Source organism: Adiantum capillus-veneris, chromosome 3 (genome assembly GCF_014529385.1).
Source record: "Adiantum capillus-veneris isolate H3 chromosome 3, ASM1452938v2, whole genome shotgun sequence".
Classification (NCBI taxonomy): Eukaryota; Viridiplantae; Streptophyta; class Polypodiopsida; order Polypodiales; family Pteridaceae; genus Adiantum; species Adiantum capillus-veneris.
In genome coordinates, this window is record NC_140933.1 from 27,817,480 (window position 1) to 27,843,170 (window position 25,691).

The following is a 25,691-nucleotide window of genomic DNA, read 5'->3' on the forward strand; positions in this document are numbered from 1 at the left end:
ACATTTGAAGATACAGTAACCATTGCCAGGGAAAACGAATGGAAGGCATGACGACTTATTGAGTATGGTAGGGTAGTCAATCTATGTAGTCACTCAGAAGCAAAGCATGCCATTTCCTTCTTTGATCAACAAAGAGAGAATGGATGAAATTGACAAACCATGACCTTTCAAGATATGATTAGGAATAGTTACTTTTGTGAATAGAAGAGGTTTTGTCGTGCTTCTCAGATGGTTGTTCATCGGCACAATGATCACATTGTGTGTGCCGTGGATCGACTCCCATGATTCTATGATTTGCACTTTTATTAGGAGAGAAATTTGGGAACATTTATGACTCGCATGCATGTAGGCATTTATTTATGGCCCCACAAGATACCCTACCCCTCCCACCTAAACTTTGACACGACTCTTTCTATACAGTTTTGAAGGGCCAGAGCCATAGCAGAGAATGAACAAGCAGCTACAGCCCTAAATCTGTAAACTGAAATATCTGCTCATTATGGATGGCTGAGTTTCGGGATAGTTGTTACTGCACCTATGGAAAAACTAAGCACATGCCTCTATAGCACCAATATTCAACTCTTCTAGAGTGTTGAAATGCCACCTACGAATAATGCAACCAGAAAGCAAGAATTGATTATTATTGTGGAGAAAGCTACCATCTAGGAATATAGAAGGTCCCAAAACCAGCCATTAACTCAATCTACTCCGAATCCAATCACAGCTGGCAATACTGTCACAAACTGGTGACGTGGCAGGCCCCCGGACACACACACAAACACAACTGTTGACGTGGCAGATTCCCGGAGAATGTGCCGATAGGCTGACGTGGCACTGTACAGACGGCCGTAGAACGTGCTGACATGCTGACGTAGCGGCGTGCAGATTTTGTCACAAGGCGGGCACCACGTGCCAATAGAAAAGAACAGACTGAACAACTTTAAGCACTTCAAATAACAACTGAACTGAAATGGAGAGAGAGAGAGACGGCACGCAACACGGCGTGGCGGAATTCCACCCCAGAGAGTATTGGCCCCAAACCTTGGCGCCCCTTTCGGTATTTCTTTATATTGCATCAACACAGTACAAGCCGGTACTCCAGACTCTGCACCTTCGTACTGAAGCATGCCAGAGAATGAGCCCTAGCCTCATATTTAAAGGCCCTTGGCCTGAAAAGCATTTATAGTAAAAAGCCTTTAAAACTCAAAAGCTTCTGGTTCAAAAGCAAAGCCAAAAAGCTGCCAGCGTAAATCATGGAAATCCGTACAGCCTGCCGCGTCGCAAAACGCAGAAATCTGTCATTAGGGTTAGGGTTAGGGTTTCTGCAGTTTTAGGGTTTCTGGCAGCAGAAATTAAGGTTTGCAGGTTTTAGGGTTAGGGTTTCCAGAATTAGGGTTTCAGCAGTTAGGGTTTCTGGCAGAAATTAGGGTTTGCAGGTTTTAGGGTTAGGGTTTCCAGAATTAGGGTTTCAGCAGTTAGGGTTTCTGCTCTCGGGCAACCACGTCATCACTCGGTGACACTTCTTCTGTTGCTTGTTCTTCTTAGGGTTTAGGCCCCTCAACCGATAGCTCCGTTCTTCAATAGGTCGACACGTCAGCAGTTTGTTACAGATTTCCGTGATTTCCGCTGACAGCGTACGGAAATTGCGTTGGCTGATTTGGGCTGCTTTTGGGCAGTTTGCTTTTGAGTTTGAGTTGCTTTTGAAACTTAACTGATTTTGGGGTTCTGCTTTTGGGTATCCCTTGTAAGAATAAATAAGTCCTTAGGGACTCACTCCAGAGAGTATCTTGACGCAGAGTCTGAGAGTGAGTACCCGCGGGCTCTCTTGTACGTTGCACACAGATTAATATAAAAAGAAATACCGAAAGGGGATCGAAAGGGACGCCCGTCTTTGAGGCCAATACCTCTTGGCTCGGAACTACACTCGGCCGTGTCGTCTTTTGTGGACTGTTTGAAAGTGAATCTCTGTTGTGTTGTGGTAGAATCTTGACTTGGGGCATCCAAGTTTGTTACAAGTACTAGTATTCTTTTGGTTTGACTAGGCCAGAAGTCGATTGCAGTGGCAACATATGAAATTAGGTTTGTTCACATTAGCTGGTTTGGTATTCTATGGACGTTGGACCATCTTTGTCCTTTGTTAAATGCTTAGTGCAGCAGGAACCAAATGTTTTAACACTGTAATTTATGTTTGAAAAAAAATTTAGCAGTGTTATTTTGATAGGCTATCTTATGATTTTGTAATGTTCTTTGCCTCTTGGGCTTTCTGCGTTATAAGATCTGTATCTTTGATGTGGTTCTGACTGAAGTTTCCGCATTAACTAGACAATTTATGCACTTCTTCCCCCCAATTTGCATTACTTAAGCTTAATCTGACAGGATCTATATGCAGTACTTGTAAATCACTGTCTGATATCTGGTTGTGCATGCAGGAGTTGTCATCGAAAGTTGCTGAACTGGAGTCAGAAAACCGTAAAATGAAGCATGAATTGGAAGAATATAGGACAGAAGCTGCGCATCTTAGAAATCAGCAAGCAACTATTAGGAGGCTGGAAGAACGTAATCGCCAACTGGAACAGCAGGTAAGCAATGCTCAGAGGCCTTAATGCTATATGAGTTGTTTATAGTGTCAGCCATCACATAAGAGGGATTTTGTGTCATCTGACAAAATGCTTTATTAGCCTTCAGTGGACCATCATGTTATTTAGTTTAATCTGAAGGTAGGAATCGTTAACTAAGACCAACCTTATATTTGCTTCTAGATGGAAGAGAAAGTTAAAGAGATTGTGGAAATGAAGCAAAGGACTTTAGCTGAAGAGAACCAAAAAATGCTGGAGGTTTTGAAGGAAAGGTTTGTATAATTTTCAAAATTTTACAGCATCATGTCGAAGAGTGCAAGCAGTTGGTTATTCATGTTATTTTGCAGAGAGCAGTCCTTGCAAGACCAGTTGCGAGCTGCTAAGGAGACTGTGCAAAACATGCAGAGGCTTCATGAATATGGTCAAAGTCAGTTGTTTGAGTTTCGAGCACAATCTGACGAAGAGCGAGCAGCAAAACAGGCAGAGCTGAATTTGCTGACAGATGAGGTTGAGAGGGCCCAAACGAGATTACTGAGCCTTGAGAGGGAGAAGGTGCTTTACTAGAGCTTTCATTTGTGCACACTTGTTATGTTTTAACGGAAGTAACCTGAACCTATATAAATGTTTCACCCTGCAGGAGCAGTTGAGATCACAGCTGCAAGTTGCACACACTCCAGAGACTAATGTTCTCGAACGGTATTAGAAACGTGTGTGTGTGTGTGTGTGTGTGTGTGTGTGTGTGTGTGTGTGTGTGTGTGTGTGTGTGTACGTGCGCACTCGCACACAATGTGTGTGCACAGGCACACATGCGACACACATGGTGCGTATGTGAGTATGTGAATGTGAATGTGAATGTTGAGAGTGTGAGTGTTTGAACAAGTTAGGGTTGGGAAATAGGAGAATTGACCGTGCTTTTGTCTATGTGTGCATGTTTTGTGTATGGATTGTGGGTGGTTAAAAACTTTACCAACAAATCTATGCCTTGTGTATTGATGCCAGACAAGAAATCAGCACTAGTACACTGGAAGTATCTTTGATAGAGAAGGAGAAAAAGATCTCAGAGCTGCATGTTGAACTGAACAATCTAGAAATGCAGTTGTCAATACAGCAGGACCAGCACCTTACAGAATTGAAGAGATTGAACGCATCAGTCAATGAGAAGGTGTGCAAAATTTTGTGCTCAATTAAGAAATGTGTTCATCATTTTCATCTTGTGACCGTAAGTGCTCCTGGAGCGGTTCATTTTTTTGTCAAGAGAGTTGGTGTGACTAAAAATCTAGATCTGGGTCATTGTGACTATGATATGGCAGGTTGTTGAGTTTTCAGCTTTCTGATGTGTTCAACAGCTGCTTGTATGGCATGTTCTCATATGCAGGTATTAGCAATTGAAGAACTGCAAAAGAACTTGGAGCAGCGGCCAACCATGAAGCAAATAGAGGATCTGCGTAAGCAAGTGAAAATCTTGCAGGTACGCCTCTAGTCAGTATCATGTTTTAAAAACCTCTCATGTTTAAGATGCCTCACTGCTTATTTGTAGACACCAAAAAGAGTACGATTTTGATGGTCACGTTTGATCAGAAGCAAGCTTTGCACATGTTTGAGGACATCCCTTTTAAGGGTTAAGAGTGTCATTGACAAGTTCTTGGGTTGGTTTAGGCGGTCGGCTATAATTCAATTGAGGCTGAGGATTGGGAGTTGGCAACAACAGGGGAAGATATGACCAAGTTGGAAGCTTTATTGCTGGACAAAAATCGTAAAATGGAGCATGAGCTGACACAATTAAAGGTTTTTTTTGGTGGTTTCTTTCATGCAGAAGTTACTATGCCTTTAGCCACCTTTCTAGAGCTGTTATGCATTTTCATAGGTACAATTGGCAGAGAAAGTAAATGCTGCAGAGGCCTCTGAGGGGAAAGTCAAGGAACTAGAATCTAAGATTGGTCAGCAACAAGAGCTTATCACAAAGCTAGAGGAGGATATTTTGACTGTATGTTTGTAAAGTTAATTGAAAGCCTTTTTGTACCCATTGTGTTCTCTTGCCAACTTTTTTCATGTTACAACAGATTGGCTGGGCTTTTCCTCTCAGGGTTACAATTCATTGGAGAAACGAGCAAATAAAGCAGATGATTGGGCTCTAAATGAGCTAGGAGCTTCAGAGATATCGAAGGTTAATTCTCTCTCTCTCTCTCTCTCTCTCTCTCTCTCTCTCTCTCTCTCTCTCTCTCTCTCTCTCACACACACACACACACACACATTGACTTCCTACAATTGCATGGAAACCAAGCAAAAAAATTCAAAAGGCACATAAGAGCAAGATCTTGAGCTCGGGATGGATGCAAGACATAAAGAAGTGGTTTGGGAGATGGGATGCGTTACACTTGCTACATGATGCCTCAATGGAATCCCAAGTGAATGAAGCTTTTCTACAATGCCAATGTATTACGGCTTGGGAGCAATCAGTGGGTCTTGCTTCATACATGACACTACCCTAAAGAGGAAACCATACTCACCCTTAGATGATTGACTCTATCCCTTTTTCGGTGATACACACTATTGCAGCCATTCGACTTAGCTTTCACTCTTCTCGATGTAAGATACGCCACTGGGGCAACAGAAAAGACTCATTCAACTCTGCACATTATGTACATTGCAAGTTAGAGAGTCTGAGTACCATACACTATTAGAGTGCTCAGCTTTTGCTCACGTTCAAACTTGCTTCGCTCACATTTTCGCCATATATATATATATATATATATATATATGTATGTATGTACATATATATCAAAGTTACCCATAATGCAAAACGAGAATGGCGACGAACCTCCTCGCGGAACAGGGAAACAACAAGGGGTTTGGAACGGGAACGGTGTGGAACGGGAGGCATAAAAAACACCCAAAAAATGCAATTTTTAGCGTCATGTGTTTGATTACAAGTAGTATTAGAGTCCTTTGTCACTAATACTCACAAAAACACGATTTAAAGACCATTCAACCTTATTATGAGTTGATTGCATCGTGTGGTGATGCGCGGTGCCACAGTCAGAGTACATACACAAGAGTCACAATGCTCATACTCAATAACACATGCAATTACAGATTAGAGCTCTCAAATAATTGCAAGAGTAGAAGTTAAGAGATAAGACTTGAAAGTTGAGCCATAACATTGAGCAAAATTTAGTTTTCTCTTAACAAGTCCGCCAAGGCGCCACAAAAAGAGCAAAGGTAACATATACCATAAAGGGGGCAAGCCGCAATATAATAAAACTTAAGGTGACATATGCCATAAAGAGACTACTTAGGGACAAGCCGCAATACAAAAAGGCATGAATAATGGAATTCCTAAAGTCTTAAGAGTCAAACTCAAGAGCCACTAGCATGAGAAGTAGGGATTCCTCAAGAAAACTCCAATGTACTTTGTCATAGGCCTTCTCAAAATCAAGGAGGATTGCCAATAGTGTATGGGACGATGGAGCTGTAACGGGAGGGCACCATGTGCCGACGGGAAAGAACAGACTGAACAGGCTTTAGATGCTTCAAAACAATTGAATTGAAAGAGATGCACGACACACGAGATGGGGAGTGACGGACCTCCACCCCAAGAGAGCACTGGCCCCAAACCTTGGCGCTCCTTTCGATAAAGCATCACATTAAAAGCATCTGATCTCCAAAAGCAAACGTTCAAAACCTGAATTCCATACAGTCTTGCCACGTCATCTATTGTCAGCACATTTTGCGAAAATCCGTACAGTGCCACGTCAGCGCAAATTTGTGGCAGTCCGTACAGTTGTTGCCACGTCAGCAGTTTGCTACGCATTGCTTTTTGAATGCTTGTGTGTGGGCATTGGGTCTGTCACAAAAATATAGAAGCGTAAACTGATCTTTAATTATACTTCAAATACTCAAGAGAATTGGAGAGAGAGAGAGAGAGAGAGAAAGCTTGACACTTCATTGGGAACCAGAAGATGGGCTAGTCCCCTCCCATAAAGAGATTATCTTTATTACTAAGGGAGAATCTTTACAAGCACAGGAACGGGGCAATAGCCCGTTCTCTATTCTTTCTTTTCTGCTTCTAACTGAGAAAGTGCGAAAGCTACTCTCTGAATACTGAGAGGATTTTCCCTCTGCTATGAGATTTTGGGAAGCCCTCGAAAACGAGTCTATCTTCCACAAAACTCAACAAAAGCTCTCAAAAATGAGGGTCTACCTTCCGCTAACTGTGTCCCTTTATGCAGAATCATTCCTGCAATAAAAACAAGGGAGAAACACGCAAAATGTACGCACACATGCTTGCTGTAATTTTCTGCATATAACTTGAGAATGTTACCTGAGTACCTTCCAATGCCGAAATAGAAACCTTTTTCGCGATGGAATCGCACCAAACTTTGTGTATGCGTATTGTAGGTAGAGAAGAACTAGATTCTATGTGTATTTTGCTGAAATTCACCCTAAAAGAGATGATTAGGGGTTGAAAACAGAGAATCTACAGCCACCACACTCTACGAAGAGAGTGCCTGCTGCAACTTCTCACGATGAAACTTCACCAAAAGCTGGCTATGACTATGAGAACCCTTGTTCTAGACAATGAGAGCACGAGACCACCACATATGTCGCAAGGGGTTGCTCTCAAGCTTCCATGGAGGGCTCCAATGTGTAGAGCATACTGACAATGGGGGGGTTAGGAGCACTGCCAACAGCAAGAAATGGGGGAGGGGGTACTCTTATCAAGCCAGCAGGAAGAGGGGGTGCTAGGAAGAGAGGGTGAGAGTGAGAGAGCTAGTTTTGCATTGATAAGTGTGCCAAGTGGCACACTTAATAGCTTTAAAATCATTCAACTTTCACATTTAAAAGTCCCTAGGCTATTAATGAAATGTGTAAATTAACTCACAACTGCACACACAGATGCTGCTAATGAAATGTTAACTGCTCCACAACACAATGCCGTACCGACATTGCTCTGGCATTACCTATTCGCACTTGTCCGGCCATTTGGTTCAACACAAACCATTTAAAATAATTTAATTGACTTATTCTAAGGCCGTAAAAATAATTCTTAGGGTTATTGTTGTTTTAAGGACCCCATCTCATTCCTGTGCTCACATTGACGCGCGTATTTTTTTGAGCCTGAAATCTGAGGCTACTATCTACTCCTTCATCGAAGACCCGATTCCCAATCACTAGGGCTTCAAGGTATTTTCTGCTAGAATCTCCCTGAGGTGCTCTGGCCCAAATTTAGACGCACCTGAGGCCCTAGAACTGCTAGTTCTATTCTGATGTGCACACAACTAATTAGATAATTATTTTCTTGTAAATAATTTAATTATTTACAAAGTTTGACATTGTTGAGAAGAGGAGGAGCAGCCGCAACTGAGTTTTTGTTGTTTTTGGAGCCTGTTTTGGCCATAAACTGCTTATCCGAGGTCGGATTTGAGCACTTTGATATTGTAGACACTTTGATATTGTAAACTGGGGTTTTTGGCCATTTCAGACGCAATGGCGCTGTCCATTTTGTCAAATTCTTCACTTTTTCTTGCTCTTTTGGCTGTGTAAGTTTCTCCTGTGAGCGAAGTCTCTGCTCCGATTTGTGATTGTATCTGGTATTTTGAGATGGCTGCTTTTTTTGTCTTTTGAGCCATTTATGTTGTTATGTTGCTGAAATTTTGGCAAAATCAGAGGATAAGTCAAGTGTGCCTTCTTGGTAGCTATATGGTTGGCTTTAATGGATGATCAAAACGGACCTCAATTCGCTCCTTTTTATTTAACACAAAGAATCCAGATAAATGTTCATTTGTCCAAGAAGATTTTTTTCCAGCAGCGCATAGTCTTTATGTTTGGGCCAAGAAGATTAAGAGAAATACTGGAATCCCCTTTGCCTGTTATAATTCCGATGATTAACTATGAAAACTCATTTGATGTGCATGTGTTTGTCCTTATCTAAAGATGAGCTTCATTGAAGTTTCTGGGGATTGAGTCAGTAAAAAGTTTGGGTTCTTACACCTGTGTTAGAAGGGGTTCTCAACGCATTAAAACTTGGGTAGCCATGGCTTTCTCTTATCCGGAGTTTCATGGAAGAAGTGATGAAGATGTGGAAGACTTTTTGGGAAAGATGGAGATTGCCTGCATTAGCATTCAGATTCACAATCGTGCACAGATGTTACGTCTTCTCAAATTTGTTTGAAGAGTGATGCATGAGTTTGGTCCAAAGCATATGAAGAGGAGTTGCGTACGGCGGATCCACCTGTGAGATTAAGTTGTGAGATTAAGTTGGAACAATCTAAGGCATGGATTGGAAGTGGATTTTGTGAAGACAGAAGATCCTGATAAAGTGTGGCAAGAAGTACAGGGTTTGGTGCAAAGGGAAGGTGAGCTTGTCACAAAACGGGCACGACGTGCCAATAGAAAAGAGCAGACTGAACAAACTTTTTGGCACTTTAATAACAACTGAACTTAAAGAGAGAGACGACACACGACTCGGAGTGACAGAATTCCACCCCAGAGAGTATTGGCCCCAAACCTTGGCGCCCCTTTCGGTATTTCTTTATATTGCATTAACACAGTACAAGCGGTACTCCAGACTTTGCACCTTCTGCAGGAAGCATGCCAGAGAATGAGCCCTAGCCTCATATTTAAAGGCCCTTGGCCTGAAAAGCAGTTACAGTAAAAAGCCTTTAAAACTCAAAAGCTTCTGGCCCAAAAAGCAATGCCAAAAGCTGTCATCGTAATTTACGGAAATCCGTACAGCCTGCCACGTCATCATGTCAGTGCAATTTTCGAAAATCTGCCACGTCATCAGTTTTTGCGTGTGTCCGGATCTTGCTTTATTTTCTTCCTTTATGTCACTTAGGGCCCCATCGAACAGGGTCCCCATAAGTTGGTAGGACTTCTTCTGTTACTTGTTCTTCTTAGGGTTTAGGTCCCTCGGCCACATTTGTAAGTTGGCTCCATTCTTTAGGCTTTGACACGTCAGCAAATTGTTGCGTACATACGTAAGTTTTCAATGGCATGGGAGAGGATGTGCAAGGCCTTAGCACCACAGGTACCCCCACCTGATATGATAAAGAAAGGACAGGTTCTTGGCTGGTCTTTGGGAGAATATACGTTGGAGAGTGGAGCTAAAGAAGCCTAGGACATATGAAGATGCACTAGAGGTAGCGAGGAACAAAGAGTGGAAGCTGAGAAGAATGAGTCAGCTAGGAGTAGAGTCTTTGCCCAGGAGGTCTTAGTTTCAGCCTATGGATTCTTTGCAAGGTCGCATGTCAGGGGTTCATCATGAACCAGTGATTTCTGTTACTCCTCAGGTTATGCCAGCAGTGGTCACTACAGCAATGCAAAATGATGAGCTAAGGCAAGACATGAGGCAAGTGGTAGATTTAATGAAGAATCTCAGTGTAAACATGCTAGGTAATGTGGGGAATAATCGAGGTCAAGGGAGGTTTGCAAATCAGCCAAGAGGTGAAGAAAAACCCAGGAATAGCATATCCATGGATTTTATCTTTGGATTTCCTAAGTCTATCCATGGGAATATGGGAATATGGACGATAGTAGACAGGTTTAGTAAACAAGCTCATTTTATACTTGTCAAGAAGACTATCAAAGCCCATCAAATGGCAACCCTCTTTATATCTCAAATCTTTAAGTACCATGGCTTGCCAATGTCCATAGTGTCAGATAGAGATCCTAGGATTTTATCTTTGGATTTCCTAAGTCTATCCATGGGAATATGGGAATATGGACGATAGTAGACAGGTTTAGTAAACAAGCTCATTTTATACTTGTCAAGAAGACTATCAAAGCCCATCAAATGGCAACCCTCTTTATATCTCAAATCTTTAAGTACCATGGCTTGCCAATGTCCATAGTGTCAGATAGAGATCCTAGAATGACCAGTAATTTCTAGAAAGGTCTCTTTGAGAATCTATGAACAAGGCTAAATTTCTCTTCGGCCTATCACCGCAAACGGATGCTCTTTAAGATTGGCGACGTGGTATGATTAGCCTCTATGGAAAGACAGGTGCCAAGAAGCTATATAATATGGACACAAGGAAAGTATTGAAAGAGCTTTATGAAGATGAGGATGAGTCTAGTGATGAAGACTATTCTACAATGACTGATGAGGACAATGATAGTACTACCAGCAGTGATGAGGATGTTGATGTTGCATTTCTTTTGATGGACACAGAAATCCAGGAGTCTGGTTTAGTTGCATTTGCAAATGAGATTGAAGATGAAAGTGAAGGGCCTCATGAAGTGATTGAAGGGCTGATGCAAACCAAGGTTAAATGGTCAAAGAAGCAAGAATTGATGACACAAATGATCAATGGAGACCTCTCAGCTATGGAGAAGGAGATATATTTGCACATGCTAGCTAGTTTTCTTGATTTGTTCATTACTTCATATGAAGAGATTAGAGGGTTCAAAGAAGAAGAGATGCATATAGAGCTGAAAGAAGGTGCTAAGCCAGTGCGGCAAAGGCTAAGAAGGATGGGTCAAGAGCTAATGGAAGCTTTGCGGGAAGAGGTGGACAAGTTATTGAAGGAAGGGTTCATAGTCCCAGTGAAGACAACAGAATGGGTGAGTCCAATAGTAGTGAGCCCAAAGAAGGATGGGAAGTAGAGAATTTGTGTAGATTTTAAACCCTTAAATGCAGCCACTAAGAAGAACTGATATCCTCTTCCATTCATCGATCAGATCTTGGATTCAGTGGCAGGTTATGACAGGTACAGTGTGTGATGGTTTTTCAGGCTATTTTCAAATGAAGATTGCTCTTAAAGACCGAACAAAGACAACTTTTATTACACCATGTGGTTGTTATTGCTACACGGTATTGCCATTTGGGTTGTCAAATGGACCATCCTTCTATCAAGAGAGAGCAAATTGGATATTGGAACCATTCATTGGTAGTTGTGTTAAAGCTTTTATGGACAACTTTTGTGTCTACAGCAGTAGGGATGAACACCATGAGAAGCTGCAGATGGTATTGGCTCGATATGATGAATGTGAAGAACAACTAAATCCAAAGAAATGTCATCTAGCACAACCAAGGGTGGAGTGCCATATGGTGTCAGAAAATGGCATTGAGGCTGATCCAGACAAGGTTAAGTCTAATATTCTTCTTCCATCACCTACGAGTACAAAAGCAATTGGCAACCTTTATACACAAAGTGAAGTACACGGCGCGGTTTATTCCATTGTCTTCACATCTCCTTTATCCATTACAACAATCGGCAAAGCATGATCCATTGCAATGGGATGACAAGTGTAAAGAAGTGTTTCAAGGGGTGAAAGAGGTGTTAGGGGGGTTGTCACCCATGCAGGCTCCTGATTGGGAGCAACCGTTTTATGTAAATCCATTGGAGCCATGCTATTGCAAAAGGGGGAAGGGCAGCCATTATATGAGGCCAGTGTATTGTGCAAGCCAAGTGAAGTTGGTAGCAGAGAGAAAATTCTCGGAAGTAGAGCTAGTGATGGCCAGTGTAATATTTACTTGTTGACGATTTCGTCATTACTTGCTACCACGACCTTTTGTTTTCTTAACGAGTTATGCCTTTTTGCCACAGTTAATTAATGGCACTAACATATCAAATGTGGTCAAGGAATGGGAAATTGAGTTGTTAGAGTTTGAGTTCTCTATTTTAGTGGAAGACTGTACAAGAGCTACCCTAGCTGATTTGTTGACTTACAAAGAGAATCCCCTCCTTGTTAAGGAAGAGGTGGTGAGAAGGGTAGTTGAAGAAGTGCCATAGATCAGCAATGCACATGCGTTGTTCTTTGATGGCTCATATAGAAAGAGCCATGATGCGGCTTTATGGGGTATAGCACTTTATGATCCAGAGGGGAAGCTAGTATGCAAGAGAGGGTTCAAATTGGATGCGCATAGTAACAATGAGGCTGAATATGTTACTTTGGAAGCCGGATTATACATTTGTTTGAAGCATGGGATTAGAAGGTTGAGCATAAAAGGTGATCCCTTGTTAGTTGTGAAGCAAGTGTTGGGTGTGTGGAAGAGCAAGAATACCTCATTGAAGGAAAAGTGTTTCAAAATTAAAGGCTTGTTAAAGCATGATTGGGGAGCTATTTGGGTTGAGGACCAATTTACCTCTTTATCATGGCCGGGAAAGTTTGACTCGAGGAGTTTTTGCCAACAGGAATCATTTCGAAGGACATTCAGAAGTCTAAGAAGTATGGTTTTGTGCGTAGAGCATCCAGGTACAAATTGATTGGTGATGTCTTGTACATAAAAGGGGCTGATCTCGTGTTGAGACGTGTACCTTGGCGGGAGGAGCTTTATAGAGTGTTGAAAGAGAATCATGAAGGCGCTTGTGGCGGACATTTTGCTCTAAAGATTACCTTGCATAAGATCTTGCAAGAGGGGTATGTATGGCCTAGTTTGCACAAGGATGTTCACCATTGGTATAGGTCTTGCAATAGGTGTCAAGCATTTGGGAAGAGTGTTAAAAACCATTATGGCATTTGATGTGTTTGAAAAGTGGGGGATCGATGCAGTAGGCCCGTTACCTATCACAAGCAGGGGCAAAAGCTATATCTTGACCGCAGTGGACTATCTCTCTAGATGGGCAGAGGCTATAGCAGTAAAACAAATCACTGCAAAGGATGTGGCAAAATTATGTACGATGAAATATGTTGCAAGTTTGGGGTGCCACTAGAGCTACTTTCAGACAAGGGGCCAGGATTTAGAGCTAAACTATTAGACTTTTTATGCGCGAAGATGAAGATTAGGCACCAGCATACCACTCCTTATTACCCGCAATGTAATGGCTTAAATGAAAGATTCAATGGTGAGTTCATAGTTACCCGGAACGCGGAACGGGAACGGCGACGGGATCCCCGCGGAACGGGGGAACGGCTAGGGGTTCGGAACGGGAACGGCGCGGAACGGGAGGTATAAAAAACACCCAAATAGTGCATTTTTTAGCTTCTTGTGTTTAAATACAAGGAGTATTAGAGTGCTTTGACTCTAATACTCACAAAAAACTCGTTTTGAAGACCATTCAATCTTGCTATGACGAGATGATGTGAGAGAGAGAGAGAGAGAGAGAGAGAGAGAGGGAGATGGAGAGATTTGAGAGAGTGGGAGGGAGAGGAAGAGAGCTTGAAGGCTTAAAGCCTTGAGCCTTGAGAGAGTGAGTCTTGAGAGGGAGAGATCTTGAGAGTGTGAGAGGGGGAGAGCTTGAGCCTTGAGGATTAGCTTGTGGAGAGAAAGGGAGAGGGGGGTGCATTTTATGAGTCCTTGAGGCCTTGCACACTTCAAAAAGAAGCCCAAACATTTACTTCAATTTTTTCAATTTTTGCCAAATTTGTTTGTAGTCGTTGGCCGTTCAGGGGCATTCCGGAACGTTTTGGGGGCATTCGGAACGTTCCGGAACGGCCGTTCTGGTTTGCACTGGCCACCCGGAACGTCAAACGTTTGGGGACGTTTCGGAACGTTCGGGAAGGGAACTACCCCCCTGGAACGCCGGAACGGGGGCTAGGGGGCGTTCCCCGGTAACTATGGGTGAGTTGGTACAAATTCTCTCGAAAGTGACAGAGCACCAAGGAAAGAATTGGGATTTGGAATTACCTACTGCATTATGGGCTTACCGTACTTTAGTAAAGACAAATACAAGGTTTACTCCATTTCATTTGGTTTATGGAAAGGAAGCACTATTGCCTGTGGAAGTAGAGTTGCTTGCAGTCAAGATGTTAGAAAAGTTGCTTGGGCGGTCCAGTGATGCATTCAAAGAGAGGCTCTTACAATTACAAGAGGTTCAGCTGGATAGGATAAGTGCATTGGAACATTATAAGCAGATGCAAAATAAGGCTTTAGAAAAGATAAATGAAAAGGTCAAAAGTAAGGGTATCAAGAAACATGACTTGGTTTTGCGCTACAACAGTAAGCTGGACAAGACATTCCAAAAGAAGTTTCAAATTAAGTGGGAAGGCCCTTTCAAGGTAGTGGAGTGTTTTCCGAATGGTACATATCAGTTGGCTAACCTAGATTGGATTCTACATAAGTCAAGGGTAAATGGATTGCGTCTTAAATTGTATCATGCTAGATTGATGATGGTGGAGCAAGATGAGTTGTCTGCAAAACAAGTAATGTATGTGAGGGATGAGGAGACGTGTGATGCGGCGAGTCTCATATCTCTTTTTGTTGTTGCTGATCATGAATGATCTAGCAGACTAGGGGTGGGCAAATTATGTCAGGAGTTTTTTGGAAGAAGTGATTGCGAATATGTACATACACATGCATGGTGCATCAAATAAAGAATTGCCCATTTTCCAGAGTCTGGTGGTTATGTGGGGCCCACATGTGTACAGGTAGGACAGCGTGTACATAGTACATCGATTTTCATTACCACCAGTACCAGTTTGTTTTTTTATAATAATGAGTTGGTAGCACGTTAAACTTCTCGAGGAAGCTATCAGCAGGCCGACGACATGAGGTAAGCAGGTGCGTCAGATGGCATCTAGTGGCGTCAGGAGATCGAATGGGGTCAATACTTGCACGTGGAGAAGTACGGACACAACGTGGGTGTTTTCTTGTGATGAGTCATGGAAAAGGTCATGAACTATATTTGGGGGCCACTTCACGTGATTGGGGGATGCATTATTGGAAAAAGTTGAGTGCCAGGTATACGGATGGATGTAGAAGGGTGACAAAAATGCACTACGTGGCCATTTTTTGGCCTGTTCGGGGTCCATTTGAGGTCGATCAAAAGGCCAAAGGTGCCCAAGGGATAAAGTAAAAGTGTGGACACTGAAAAACCTGAGAAAAAGACTAGCAAAACGTGGAGAGAAGAGCAAAACGTGGAGAGGAGGAGGAACAACCGCAACTGAGTTTTTGCTGTTTTTAGAGCTTGTTTTGGCCATAAACTGTTCATCCGAGGTCGGATTTGAGCACTTTGATATTGGAGACTGGGGTTTTTGGCTGTTCTGGACGCAATGACGCTGTCCATTTTGTCAAATTCTTCACTTTTTGCTACTGTTTTGGCTGTGTAAGTTTCTCCTGTGAGTGAAGTCTGTCTTCAATTTGTGATTGTATCTGGCATATTTCATCCATATTGTGCGAGCTATTTCCCTCATTGGTGTTGGCCCAAGCTCATTTGTATCTAATCATCAGAAATCTTCCTCTTTTGAGCTGAGTTTTTTGGGGGGGTGTGTGTGTGTCTCTGTGTTGAGTGGGCAAATGAATAGTCTCTCTCTCACTCCATCGGTGTGTTCCTTGTCTCGGCTAGTTGGGTTGTGTAAGCCAAGTGGTGCCCCCGTGTGTGTGTGTGTGTGTGTGAGTATCATCCCAAGAGTGTTTCGGGTGATTATAGAGGCGTTGTGTGTGTTTCCATCCCGCTCACACCGTTAGATGCATCCAATGAACCATGCAAAGCTATGGGAAAAGTCAAAGATCAAGATGCCATCAAAGTCAAAGTTGTACCATCTTGAAGCAATAATAAAGAAATACCGAAAGGGACGCCAATCTTTGGGGCCAATGTGTCTTGGCTCATAATTCTGCCGTGTCGTGTCGTGTCGTCTCTCTCTCTCTCTCTCTCTCTCTCTCTCTCTCAAATTGTTTTGAAGTACTAAAAGTGTACTAAGTGTGTAGTTTGCAGATATCTCTGTGTTTCCGTCTGATCCCTTGCCGGAAGTGATTACAGGAAAAACTTCTCACCTTTGCCTTTATGGCCAAAAACGTTGCTCTAAGGCCCTCTCAAGTCCATGCCTTTCAAAATGCCATTGCAAGTCCAAGACCGCCAACTCAGTTCTTGCCTAGGCATAACAAAATGCAGCTGTAAATTGCAGCCAAGAGCTTTCGTGTGCTTCGCATTGTAAAACGCAAGGAGAAAAACTTTTCCTTTGGTGGCTGCATTTCAAGATGCTCAAGCTTGAGCAAGGAGAGTTTGTTGTCACAAGGCCCTGCGGTCCAAGACGCTGCCATTAAATGCCCATTCGGATTCCTAGTGTTTCAAAATGCTTGCAAAGAACTGCCCAACAATAGGCCAGGCCCATCGGCGTTTCAAAACACAGGTCTCAACAATGGCTCTTATATCTGCAGCATATCAAAACGCCACCAAAGAAAACACAGATGGAGATTTAGCTGCTATAGAGGAAAAAATACCGATGTGTTGTCTCTTCTACACCACGCAGTTTCCATGCTCTTGTGTTTCAAAGCGCTGGTCCTTGCCAGTGGCCACATGTACGCCTTGAGGCTTCTTTCCTCTTGACGCTTCTCGCCAGCTCCTCCATGAAGGGTGTTATTGTAGGCATAGTTCCTACCACTCCTGTTCTTCAAAAGGCCAAAGTGACCTATGAGACAAAAGAGTTTACAAATGGTGAATCTGATACAATGTTTGTGTAAAAGACTGAAAACTGAAACTGAACTGAGCTAAAGTGAAATGAAATGAAATGAAAGGCTGAGATGCTAGAATCAGGATCCTATGATATCCAGCATCGATCGCTGGTGAAGCTCATCAATGTCCTCCTCAGTGAGTACTCTGATTGGGCGTCTCCCATGTCTTGCCAGAATAGTCCGGACCCTCTGATGCAACCGCCACCGATGTCTCGATGACCCTCGCAATCGTGGGGTCTGGATCTCCCAAGCTCAGTGGCCCTGTCAGTCGGTGTACCCCTGGTACAGGTGGACTCTGAAGTCTAATGTGATGCTTGCTCACCTGAATGTCGCGTATGTTGTCTGAAGAAATTAATGATCTCCCTCTATGAGTGTCTCCTATTGTTTGGTCTCCTCAAGGGGCTCTCCCTATGTCTACGCAACTCCAATAAGCCCAAGGCATCTCTGATCCTGATATCTCATAACTTTGGCGTGGTCCAAAACCCTCTCTGAATAGGCAGTGGAAACGACCTCGTATCTCATAGTAGACTGGGAGTGACATGTGATGTAACTGTCTCTCTGGCTCTATATGGCATAATTGACAAATCCTGGCCTCTGTTGGTACTCCTCTAAATCTGCCAGCCTCGATCTCTAATTGATGTGATGATGTGCGCATCTGTCCAATAACACACCGTAATCCATGGGATAGATGAGTCTCCATGTAGGCGAGTCTGGCCACAAAACCATCCTCTATAAGCTCAAGGAGATGCTCTCTGTAGAAAGCCATCTTCATGCCAAGCACACGCAGAGGTTGTATCCATGTCCTCCTAGTGTCTAACTGAATCAAGACCTGTTTGATGAGCTGAGTGATCTCGGTTCGTGTGAGACAAGGAGGGTGCGTCCAGCGAATACCGGAAAGGGGGTAATCCATCCATGTCAAAACCATGCAGCTTGAACCAAGCTGTCATCTGTACATACCAACAAGAGGTGTCTCCCTATGAGGCAAGCTGTCGAGAAGACTCCAAAGCTAGATGGGCATATCTGTCTCTAGGGAGATCCCAGATACTGTGTATGAAAGAAACGGATCTGGTAAGTGTCTCGATGACCAGTGGGGGAGCAGCGAGCTTTGCACGGATAGTCTTATGTGGTACAGAGGCCTTGGCCCTAATCATCTGAGAAATCATAGAGACCAGAGGCCTCTCCATGCACTTCCATCCATCAGTACTACCAGCCAAGTGTATGCATCTGTATACTCCACCGTCTCCTGACCATATGCAAAGGTAGGTGCAGATCGCCTGACCCACTGGTGTGTGGTGTTGAACACCATAACCTTGGTCTTGCCAAGGTTCACCGATAAGCCGCTATCACTCTCGAATGTGTGCAATGTATCCAATGTCTCCGTATTCCCTCTAGTGAATCTGAGATCAACACATTATCATCTGCATATAGTAGCAATGAGATCCAAGTCCCTGCTAATTGTGCTCCTTTGTTGCCTCCCCTCCCAATATAATCTGAAACCTCATCCACATACATACCAAATAAAGTAGGGGACAGTGGACAACCTTGTTTCACCCAATAGTGGAGTGAAAAAGGTCAGACACCCCCTCGGGAGTGCGGACCTGACCCACAATTGTCGTGTACAGGGCCATGATCCCCTGCTGAACCAACCAAGCTTGGCGATGAATTGATACAAATATAATGGGGGCAATGGATTGCATATATACCCCCCTCAATAAATAGCCCTACCCAGACTTTGACAAATAAGTGAAATAAATACCTAAAAGCCAAAATAAATATTGGGATCACATTGGGCGGTTCACTTAAGTTCCCATAACTTTAACAATTACTCCCCACCACAATGGTTCATCCTGCACTCCTCTCATGCCCCACCTTGAGGAGTTGCACTTTGGTGGACTCTTGCATATCCACCCCTGGTTTTTTTCAGCCCTGTACATCCTGCAAGATAGGCTATTTCTAGCATCTCCAAGGTTCTACTGTACTCAGATTATTAGAGATGATCTTTCCACCAAAAAAAATGAGAGAGAGAAAGAGAGAGGTGTATATATCCTTTGAGTGCAAGAGCCTAAAGCTGAAAGATTGTAAAATGTTCAATTGTAACATGTTTTTGGACAGCATGCAGTGAAAGGAAAGGATGATGATGAACAGAACTCAATGCTTCAAGTTATCTGCAGCCAAAGGGATAGGTTTCGGCAACGTTTGAGAGAAACTGAGGAGGTACGGCTGAAACCAGGGTAATGCAAGATGCTGAAAGATTCATTAGCATGATGGCAAGAATTCAATTGCTTCTTTGACTGTAGGAACTGAGGCTTTTGCAAGAAAAGAACAAGTCCCTTGGAGCGGAGCTGGAGAAATGCAAGATGGATAATGTGAAGCTCTATGAAAAGATTCGATACGTTCAGGATTACACACAAGACCGACCATTTCCAAGAGGGCCAAAGAAGGTTTCTATTGTTTTGATACTGCACTCTCAAGGTGTTGGTATTCGTTTCCTTATCATCAACTGATTGCAGCGTCCCGAAGATCTAGAAGCTGGATTTAGCTCAGACGTTGAGACAAAATACAGAAAAATTTATGAGGAAGACATCAATCCTTTTACAGCTTTTTCGAAGAAGGTAACAAGTAGTTTGGATGGTCCATGTCGTGACTGTCAGCTATAAGGCTCATACCTGTAATTCAATGTGTGCAGGAGAAGGAGAGGAGATACAAAGAGCTAGGTCTAAGGGACAAGATCACCTTAACAAGTGGTCGCTTTCTTCTGGGAAACAAGTAACGCCCCACCCCCTCTCAAACTCCTCTTTCTGTGCTCTCGCATGTGCTGTGCATCTAAGGGAAGCATGAATCAATACCTACCTATACAATGGCACCAAATAATATTGTAGTATGTTGTCTGCATGATGGAAGTACTGATTGTATGAAAGCTTGCAATTTTAGCTTCCTCTTTCATAGTGGGTGAATCTCTCTATGCGTGTGTATAAATGTATACATGCATGGTAGCTGTCTGAGCTTTTATGTATATATTACCAGTAATTTCTTGCAGTTGGCCTTATCTCTCATTTGTCAAAAAGTGGCTGCTTTATAGCCATTCGAGGTTGAGAACAGAGCTATTGGCCATTATTAGCCTATAAGGGCATTGCATGCGTTCGCTTGCATATGAAGACTGATGATGTCTTTTGATTTACTGTCTTCAGGTACGCGCGGACCTTTATTTTCTTTTACTCTATAGGTCTTCACCTTCTGGTATTCACCAGCTTGTATCGTATGTCTGCACTGAGTTTCCATGTGTAAGTAACTCAATTTTGTGCTTTTTGTACGTTGGCAAAATCTAGGCAGTGTGATACAAGAAAATCTGTTTCTAATGATCCACATTTATGTGCAGAATTGGTAACCAAAGTGTGCCGCAAAATGTGGCTACGTACACAAATGGCACGGAAACCATCCCTCTACCCTTGTTGTGATATTTTAACATTCTGTCTGTTTGTCTCCTTGTATATGTCCATTTCGCTGCATAACCACTTAGTGAAAGAGTAATGGGTCTTTCGACCCAAAAGCTGCTGCAACATCCTGTACATGTTCAAGCTGCAACAAATTCATTGTCCCCTGTGGATGATACACAAGAATTAGCTTCTTGATTTGTGCACTATACAAAGACAAAGCCGGTGCTAATTTTGAGATGTGTTCTTCAAATTTGTTGGAAGAAACATTGAACAGTGTATACTTGTAAGGAAGATATGGAAGATAATCTTATCGAGATCTCTGTAACAGTTTCTTTCATCAGTACCTTAAGGTGCTTTTTTTCTTGTCCCCAATTTTGCAAACATTGTAGTATCCAACATGTTGATCTACTTGGGTTTTGGGTCTTTGTGGAGTGGTCTCTTTTTTTTTTCGATAATGGGTATCAAAGTGAAGCACACCATGTAAAGTACACCTATTACACTAGCACTGTATTTTGAAGCATGCAATCGAAGAGACCGTGACATGATAAAGATGCAAAGGCTCGTTGGCAATGACTGTAGCATAGTCCTTGGTATTGGGTAGGAGACCTCTCAGATGGTCAGTATCATGAGATTGGGAAGAAAATGGACACATTCTTGAGCCTTACAATTGGAGAATGTGGAGAGTCCCAAGTGCTTGTTAAATGGTTGTTAAGAACTGGCCGGTTTGAATTTGCCAAAGAAGTAACCACATGGATGAATGGCTCCTCGTGTGACAGCTGCACATGAGACAACATAGAGTCCATGTGGTGGCCAGAGCACAAGAAATAAATGTGTGTGGTTATCTAGAATTGAGTATAAACAATGCTTCGTCTTAAGTAGGCACTAGTTCTATGGTCTTACAAGAATAGTATGGGTACCTTAAGATGCCTGATTGTTTGTATTCCACTTTTGCAAAAATATAGCTTTTAAACACATTGAATGGGCCACTTCAGTCTTGGGCTTTTGTTGGCCTCTCTCTCTCTCTCTCTCTCTCTCTCACACACACACACACACATGGGTCTCATTGTTTTTAGGGTTTTGTCACTTCTTTGTTGGTTTTAGAATTTCGAAATTGTCTTTTGGTTGTTTTTAGGGTTTTGTCACTATTTTTTTTGCTGTTTTTAAGGGTTGTCACTGTTTTTTGCTATGTTTTAGAGTTTCGTCACCATTTCTTACTGTTTTTTAGGGTTTCACCATTGTTTTTGGTTTTTTTTTAGGGTTTCAAATTTGTGTTTTGCAGTTATTTAAAGTTTCACAAGCGTTTCTTAGGGTTTCTTACATTTTTTCGGTGTTTTAGACTCTCTCTCTCGCTCTCTCTCTCTCTCTCTCAAAATCATGGAAAGCGTTGAAGTGCCAACGGCTTTTCCCATGTGTAAGAAGACGCATCCATCGCCGCGGTCGCCCACAAAGCCTCTTTCATGCGGACAGGGAAAAGGATGTCAACAATAGAGAAGGAAATGAGAGAATGGAGAACCGAAGCTTAAGAGTGGAGGAAGGAGAGGAGCACTATTCTTCAAAGATGGACCGAAGAAAAAAATGGCATGTGTAGGAGGATCGCTTCGCTCAAGGAGAAGGTGGTCATCCAAGATTCCATCATCTGAAATCTACAAGCAAAAAGTGGACAGTTGGAAGAAGGCGAAATTCAGATATCCATGATAGAAGAATTGAATACCATGAGAGAAGAAATACGGGTTATCAAGGAAAGTGAGGAGAAGAAGTCATGGGCCACAGTCATCTCCGCAACACAAAAGAAAGTAGAGGAGGCCGAAAAATGGATTGAGGTTGCCAAAAAAGGGAAAGGTAAGGAAGCTCCTTGTACACCCACTCTTATTAACATGACCCTCGAAGAGGAACAAAGGAGAATGCGGGCTCTACCTGTGAGGGTAACCGGTCTCAAAGACGTAAACAATGTGGAAAAAGAGGTCACAAGCCTCACATCCATGATGGGGGTGGACAAACCTTCACACATAAAGGCATGGAGAGTGGGCAAGAAGAGTGATGGCCCGGGAGAATCTTCGAAAGGGAGAGCTCTCATACTACGCTTCCCCTCCTTGGAAGAGAAGAAGGAATTCTTGAGAAAGAGGCCTACTCTCAAGAAGACGGGTATTTTTCTCGGTGACGATCTCACTCTCTCACAGCTTGTGCATATGAGAGAGGTAATGCCAGAGATTACGGCGGCAAGGGAGAAGGGAAAGATGGCCTTTCACAGAGATGGTCGGGTGGGTGGTGATTATAGAGCGGCGCTCTACATGATGGTGTGAGACTATGGAACCACACTGAAGATGGCTACTTGGAATTGTAATGGCTCTATGAGGTTGGACGTTGGTGCCTTTGAGGACAGTTTCAGAGACAGGGACATTGTTTTCTACTGAGAGACGAATCAAGTCCTCGGACAGCTTATGCCACATGTGGTGGGATACAGATGGGAGACAGCCCCCAGGACAGTCGCGACATATGAGCATGGGAGTAGAGGTTCTAGAGGAGTAGCAGTGCTATTTAGGGAGGAGTTACAGCCACTACTACATATTGTACGGAGAGATGATCATGCTAGATACATGTGGATGAGGTTGAGAGATGACACAGGCCGATTTCTATACATTGCCATAAGTTACTTCCCCCCCGGTACATCAGTATATGCTGCATCAAGAGGACAGTCACCTTTCTCTATACTAGATGATGATATATGAGATTTTTCTAGGGATGGTGATATCATCCTCCTAGAAGACTTTAATGCCCGAACGGGCAACTCTCATACAGTCTTCTACGACACTTCAGATGAGATGCTTAGAGAGTTGGATGTGGGTTAGTTGGGGCTTGACAGATGCTCACACGATAGAGAGCAGACGGAGTATGGGAGATACTTCACAGAGATGATGATTGCACGTGGGTTAGCCATACTTAATGGCTTACAGGAATTTTCTAGAGCAACCGGTTTCACGTGCTTTCCACACAGACACAGGGCCAGTACAGTGGACTATGTTATGGCACAGAGCCGAGCTTTATTCCTTGTATTCAGGATTTCATAGTGGGAGCTAGACCAGTGGGCATAGCAGTGGATCATGCACTTTTGACATTTTCTGTTTCATTTCAGTATAGTACAGCCCAGAAATCAGGAGATAGGTCACATACCCGTTATACATTTACACCAAGGACTGACTCAGTTTATACAGAGAAGATCTATAGCCATCTACGCACAGCTGGTCCTGGCCTCTTAGTGGAGGAGTGCACCACTTTACCGACTGAGACACTGCATGGTGCAGCATCAGAGGCATATCCACACACTCAGCCGGGTCGGAGGCGATATTTTGGGAGCATGCCCCAGAATAGTTGTTATGATGAGGAGTGCAGAGAGATGAGAGCCCAGCTTCAAAGAAATCTTCTTTTAGGAGTCATCACTTACATACAATTTCGGATTGCTTCCCGACGCCTTGTACGACAAAAGAAACGAGCTTACTTGGCCTATATGGAGCGAGACTTGTATCAGATGTTCTTGAGGAGAGGCATGGTGATTCTTTCATCAGCACTCCCCTCCCCCAGTGATTACTTCTCCTGATGTGTGGGGCCAGTATGCCTCATCATTATATACGGTTCCTCGACAGGACCCCCTTCCAGATCCTACTGAGCCATGCCCACCTACCAGCACCTTCTTTACCACTGAGATGGTAAAGAGAGCCATTGACCGGATGAGGACCAGCAGGGCATATGATCATGATGGTCTAGTAGCAGAGCACTTTACACATGCTAGAGATATGTTGGTAGAGGTTCTTGCAGTGCTGTTCAATCGTGCCATGTGTGAGGGGTTACTTGAGACTTGGAGATTGTCTACTATTGTGTCTATCGTCAAAGCAGGTGATTCTACACAGCCTGGGAATTACCGCACTATTATGGTTGGGCACACATTGGTTGTATGCATCCATTCTTGAGCAGCAGTTGAGTAATTGGGCAGAGGGTGAGGGTGTACGAGCAAAGGGCCAGGCTGGTTTCAGGAGGGGTTTCTCCACTCTTGATCATATTCTGACACTTAGAGCCATCATTGAGGAGGGCACGTCACATGGGAGACGGATTTATTGTAGCTTTGTGGATTTCCGAAAAGCATTTGACATGGTATCGAGAGCTCGATTGATGCGCAGAATGCAGGAGATGGGGGTGCCCATAGTGTTGATTTGGGGGATTATGGCTCTATACAGATCAATGATGGGACATGTACGCACTCCGGAGGGGAAATCTGATTTAGTTCACTCCACCATTGGGGTGAAACAGGGTTGCCCATTGTCTCCTACTCTATTTGGTATGTATGTTGATGAGGTGTCTGATTACATTGACAGAGAGGGTGATAGAGGTGCCCAGCTGGCAGGGACGTGGATCCCATTGTTGTTATATGCTGATGATATTGTGTTGATCTCTGACTCACCAGAGGATATGCAGCGACAGTTGGATGCATTACACAATTTTGCAGAGGATAGTGGATTGTCTATAAACCTTGGTAAAACCAAGGTTATGGTGTTTAACACCACACCACAGTGGATCAGGAGATCAGCACCGAATTTCACATATGGTCAAGAGATTGTAGATTATATAGATGCATACACTTACCTTGGGGTTGTCTTCACTGGGCCGAGGTTTTCTTTGGGGAGAGCAGCAGAGACTAGACTGAGAAGATCTTTTGTGGCCTTAGGAGGCTTGGAGAGGATGTGTTCGCAAGTTCAGTTCCACGAACCTCGGACAAAGTTATGGCTCTTTGATACCTTAGTTTCCTCAGCTATGTTGTATGGGGTGCAAACATGGGGACCTTCTATAGGCCAGGATGGTTGGAGACGTATGGAGGGGCCCTTGGTATCTATGATCTCTCGACTGATCAAAGCCAAGGCCTTCGTACCCCACGCTATCATTCGAGCAAAGCTAGCTGCCCCTCCTATGGAGATTGAGGCGCTTACCAGGTCAGTCTCCTTTGTGCACATCTTGTGGGATACTACTAAAGACAGATATGCTAGACTGACCCTTGAGTCTTCCAGACAGTTAGCTCTTCAGGGAGACACTTCATGCTGATATGCACAGATGACATCACGGTTTCAAACGTATGGTTTCACCATGGACAAGTTGCCCCCTTTCCAGTACTCTCTTCAGGCACCCTCAATGTCTCTTACATGAGTGGAGATTACTAGACTCGTTCGTCAGGACCTGATCCAGCTAGATACGAGGAGGACATGGATAGCAGCCACAGGAGTTGGGCACAAAGATGGCTTTCTATAGAGAGCATCTTCTCCACCTCACAGGAGATGGGTTTGTGATTCGACCCAGCTACATGGA

At 43.4% G+C, this 25,691-nt stretch overlaps 1 protein-coding gene and 1 pseudogene across 1 annotated transcript in view; both read left to right on the top strand.

The window, feature by feature from the left end:
• LOC147460648 (protein CASP) overlaps positions 1-20,717 on the top strand; it is a 58,565-nt gene extending 37,848 nt beyond the window's left edge. Inside the window, exons 4-18 of the mRNA XM_086508333.1 lie at positions 2,430-2,579; positions 2,760-2,848; positions 2,924-3,128; positions 3,214-3,272; positions 3,576-3,738; positions 3,952-4,044; positions 4,233-4,361; positions 4,441-4,560; positions 4,660-4,740; positions 19,024-19,125; positions 19,209-19,352; positions 19,422-19,523; positions 19,598-19,677; positions 20,100-20,192; positions 20,288-20,717. Coding sequence (XP_086364459.1) covers positions 2,430-2,579; positions 2,760-2,848; positions 2,924-3,128; positions 3,214-3,272; positions 3,576-3,738; positions 3,952-4,044; positions 4,233-4,361; positions 4,441-4,560; positions 4,660-4,740; positions 19,024-19,125; positions 19,209-19,352; positions 19,422-19,523; positions 19,598-19,677; positions 20,100-20,192; positions 20,288-20,366 — 1,689 coding nt within the window. The 3' untranslated portion in view covers positions 20,367-20,717. The remainder of the gene's footprint in view (positions 1-2,429; positions 2,580-2,759; positions 2,849-2,923; positions 3,129-3,213; positions 3,273-3,575; positions 3,739-3,951; positions 4,045-4,232; positions 4,362-4,440; positions 4,561-4,659; positions 4,741-19,023; positions 19,126-19,208; positions 19,353-19,421; positions 19,524-19,597; positions 19,678-20,099; positions 20,193-20,287) is intronic.
• A 1,132-nt stretch (positions 20,718-21,849) lies between these two features.
• On the top strand, positions 21,850-22,637 carry LOC147460649 (uncharacterized; annotated as a pseudogene).
• The last annotated feature ends 3,054 nt before the right edge of the window (positions 22,638-25,691 follow it).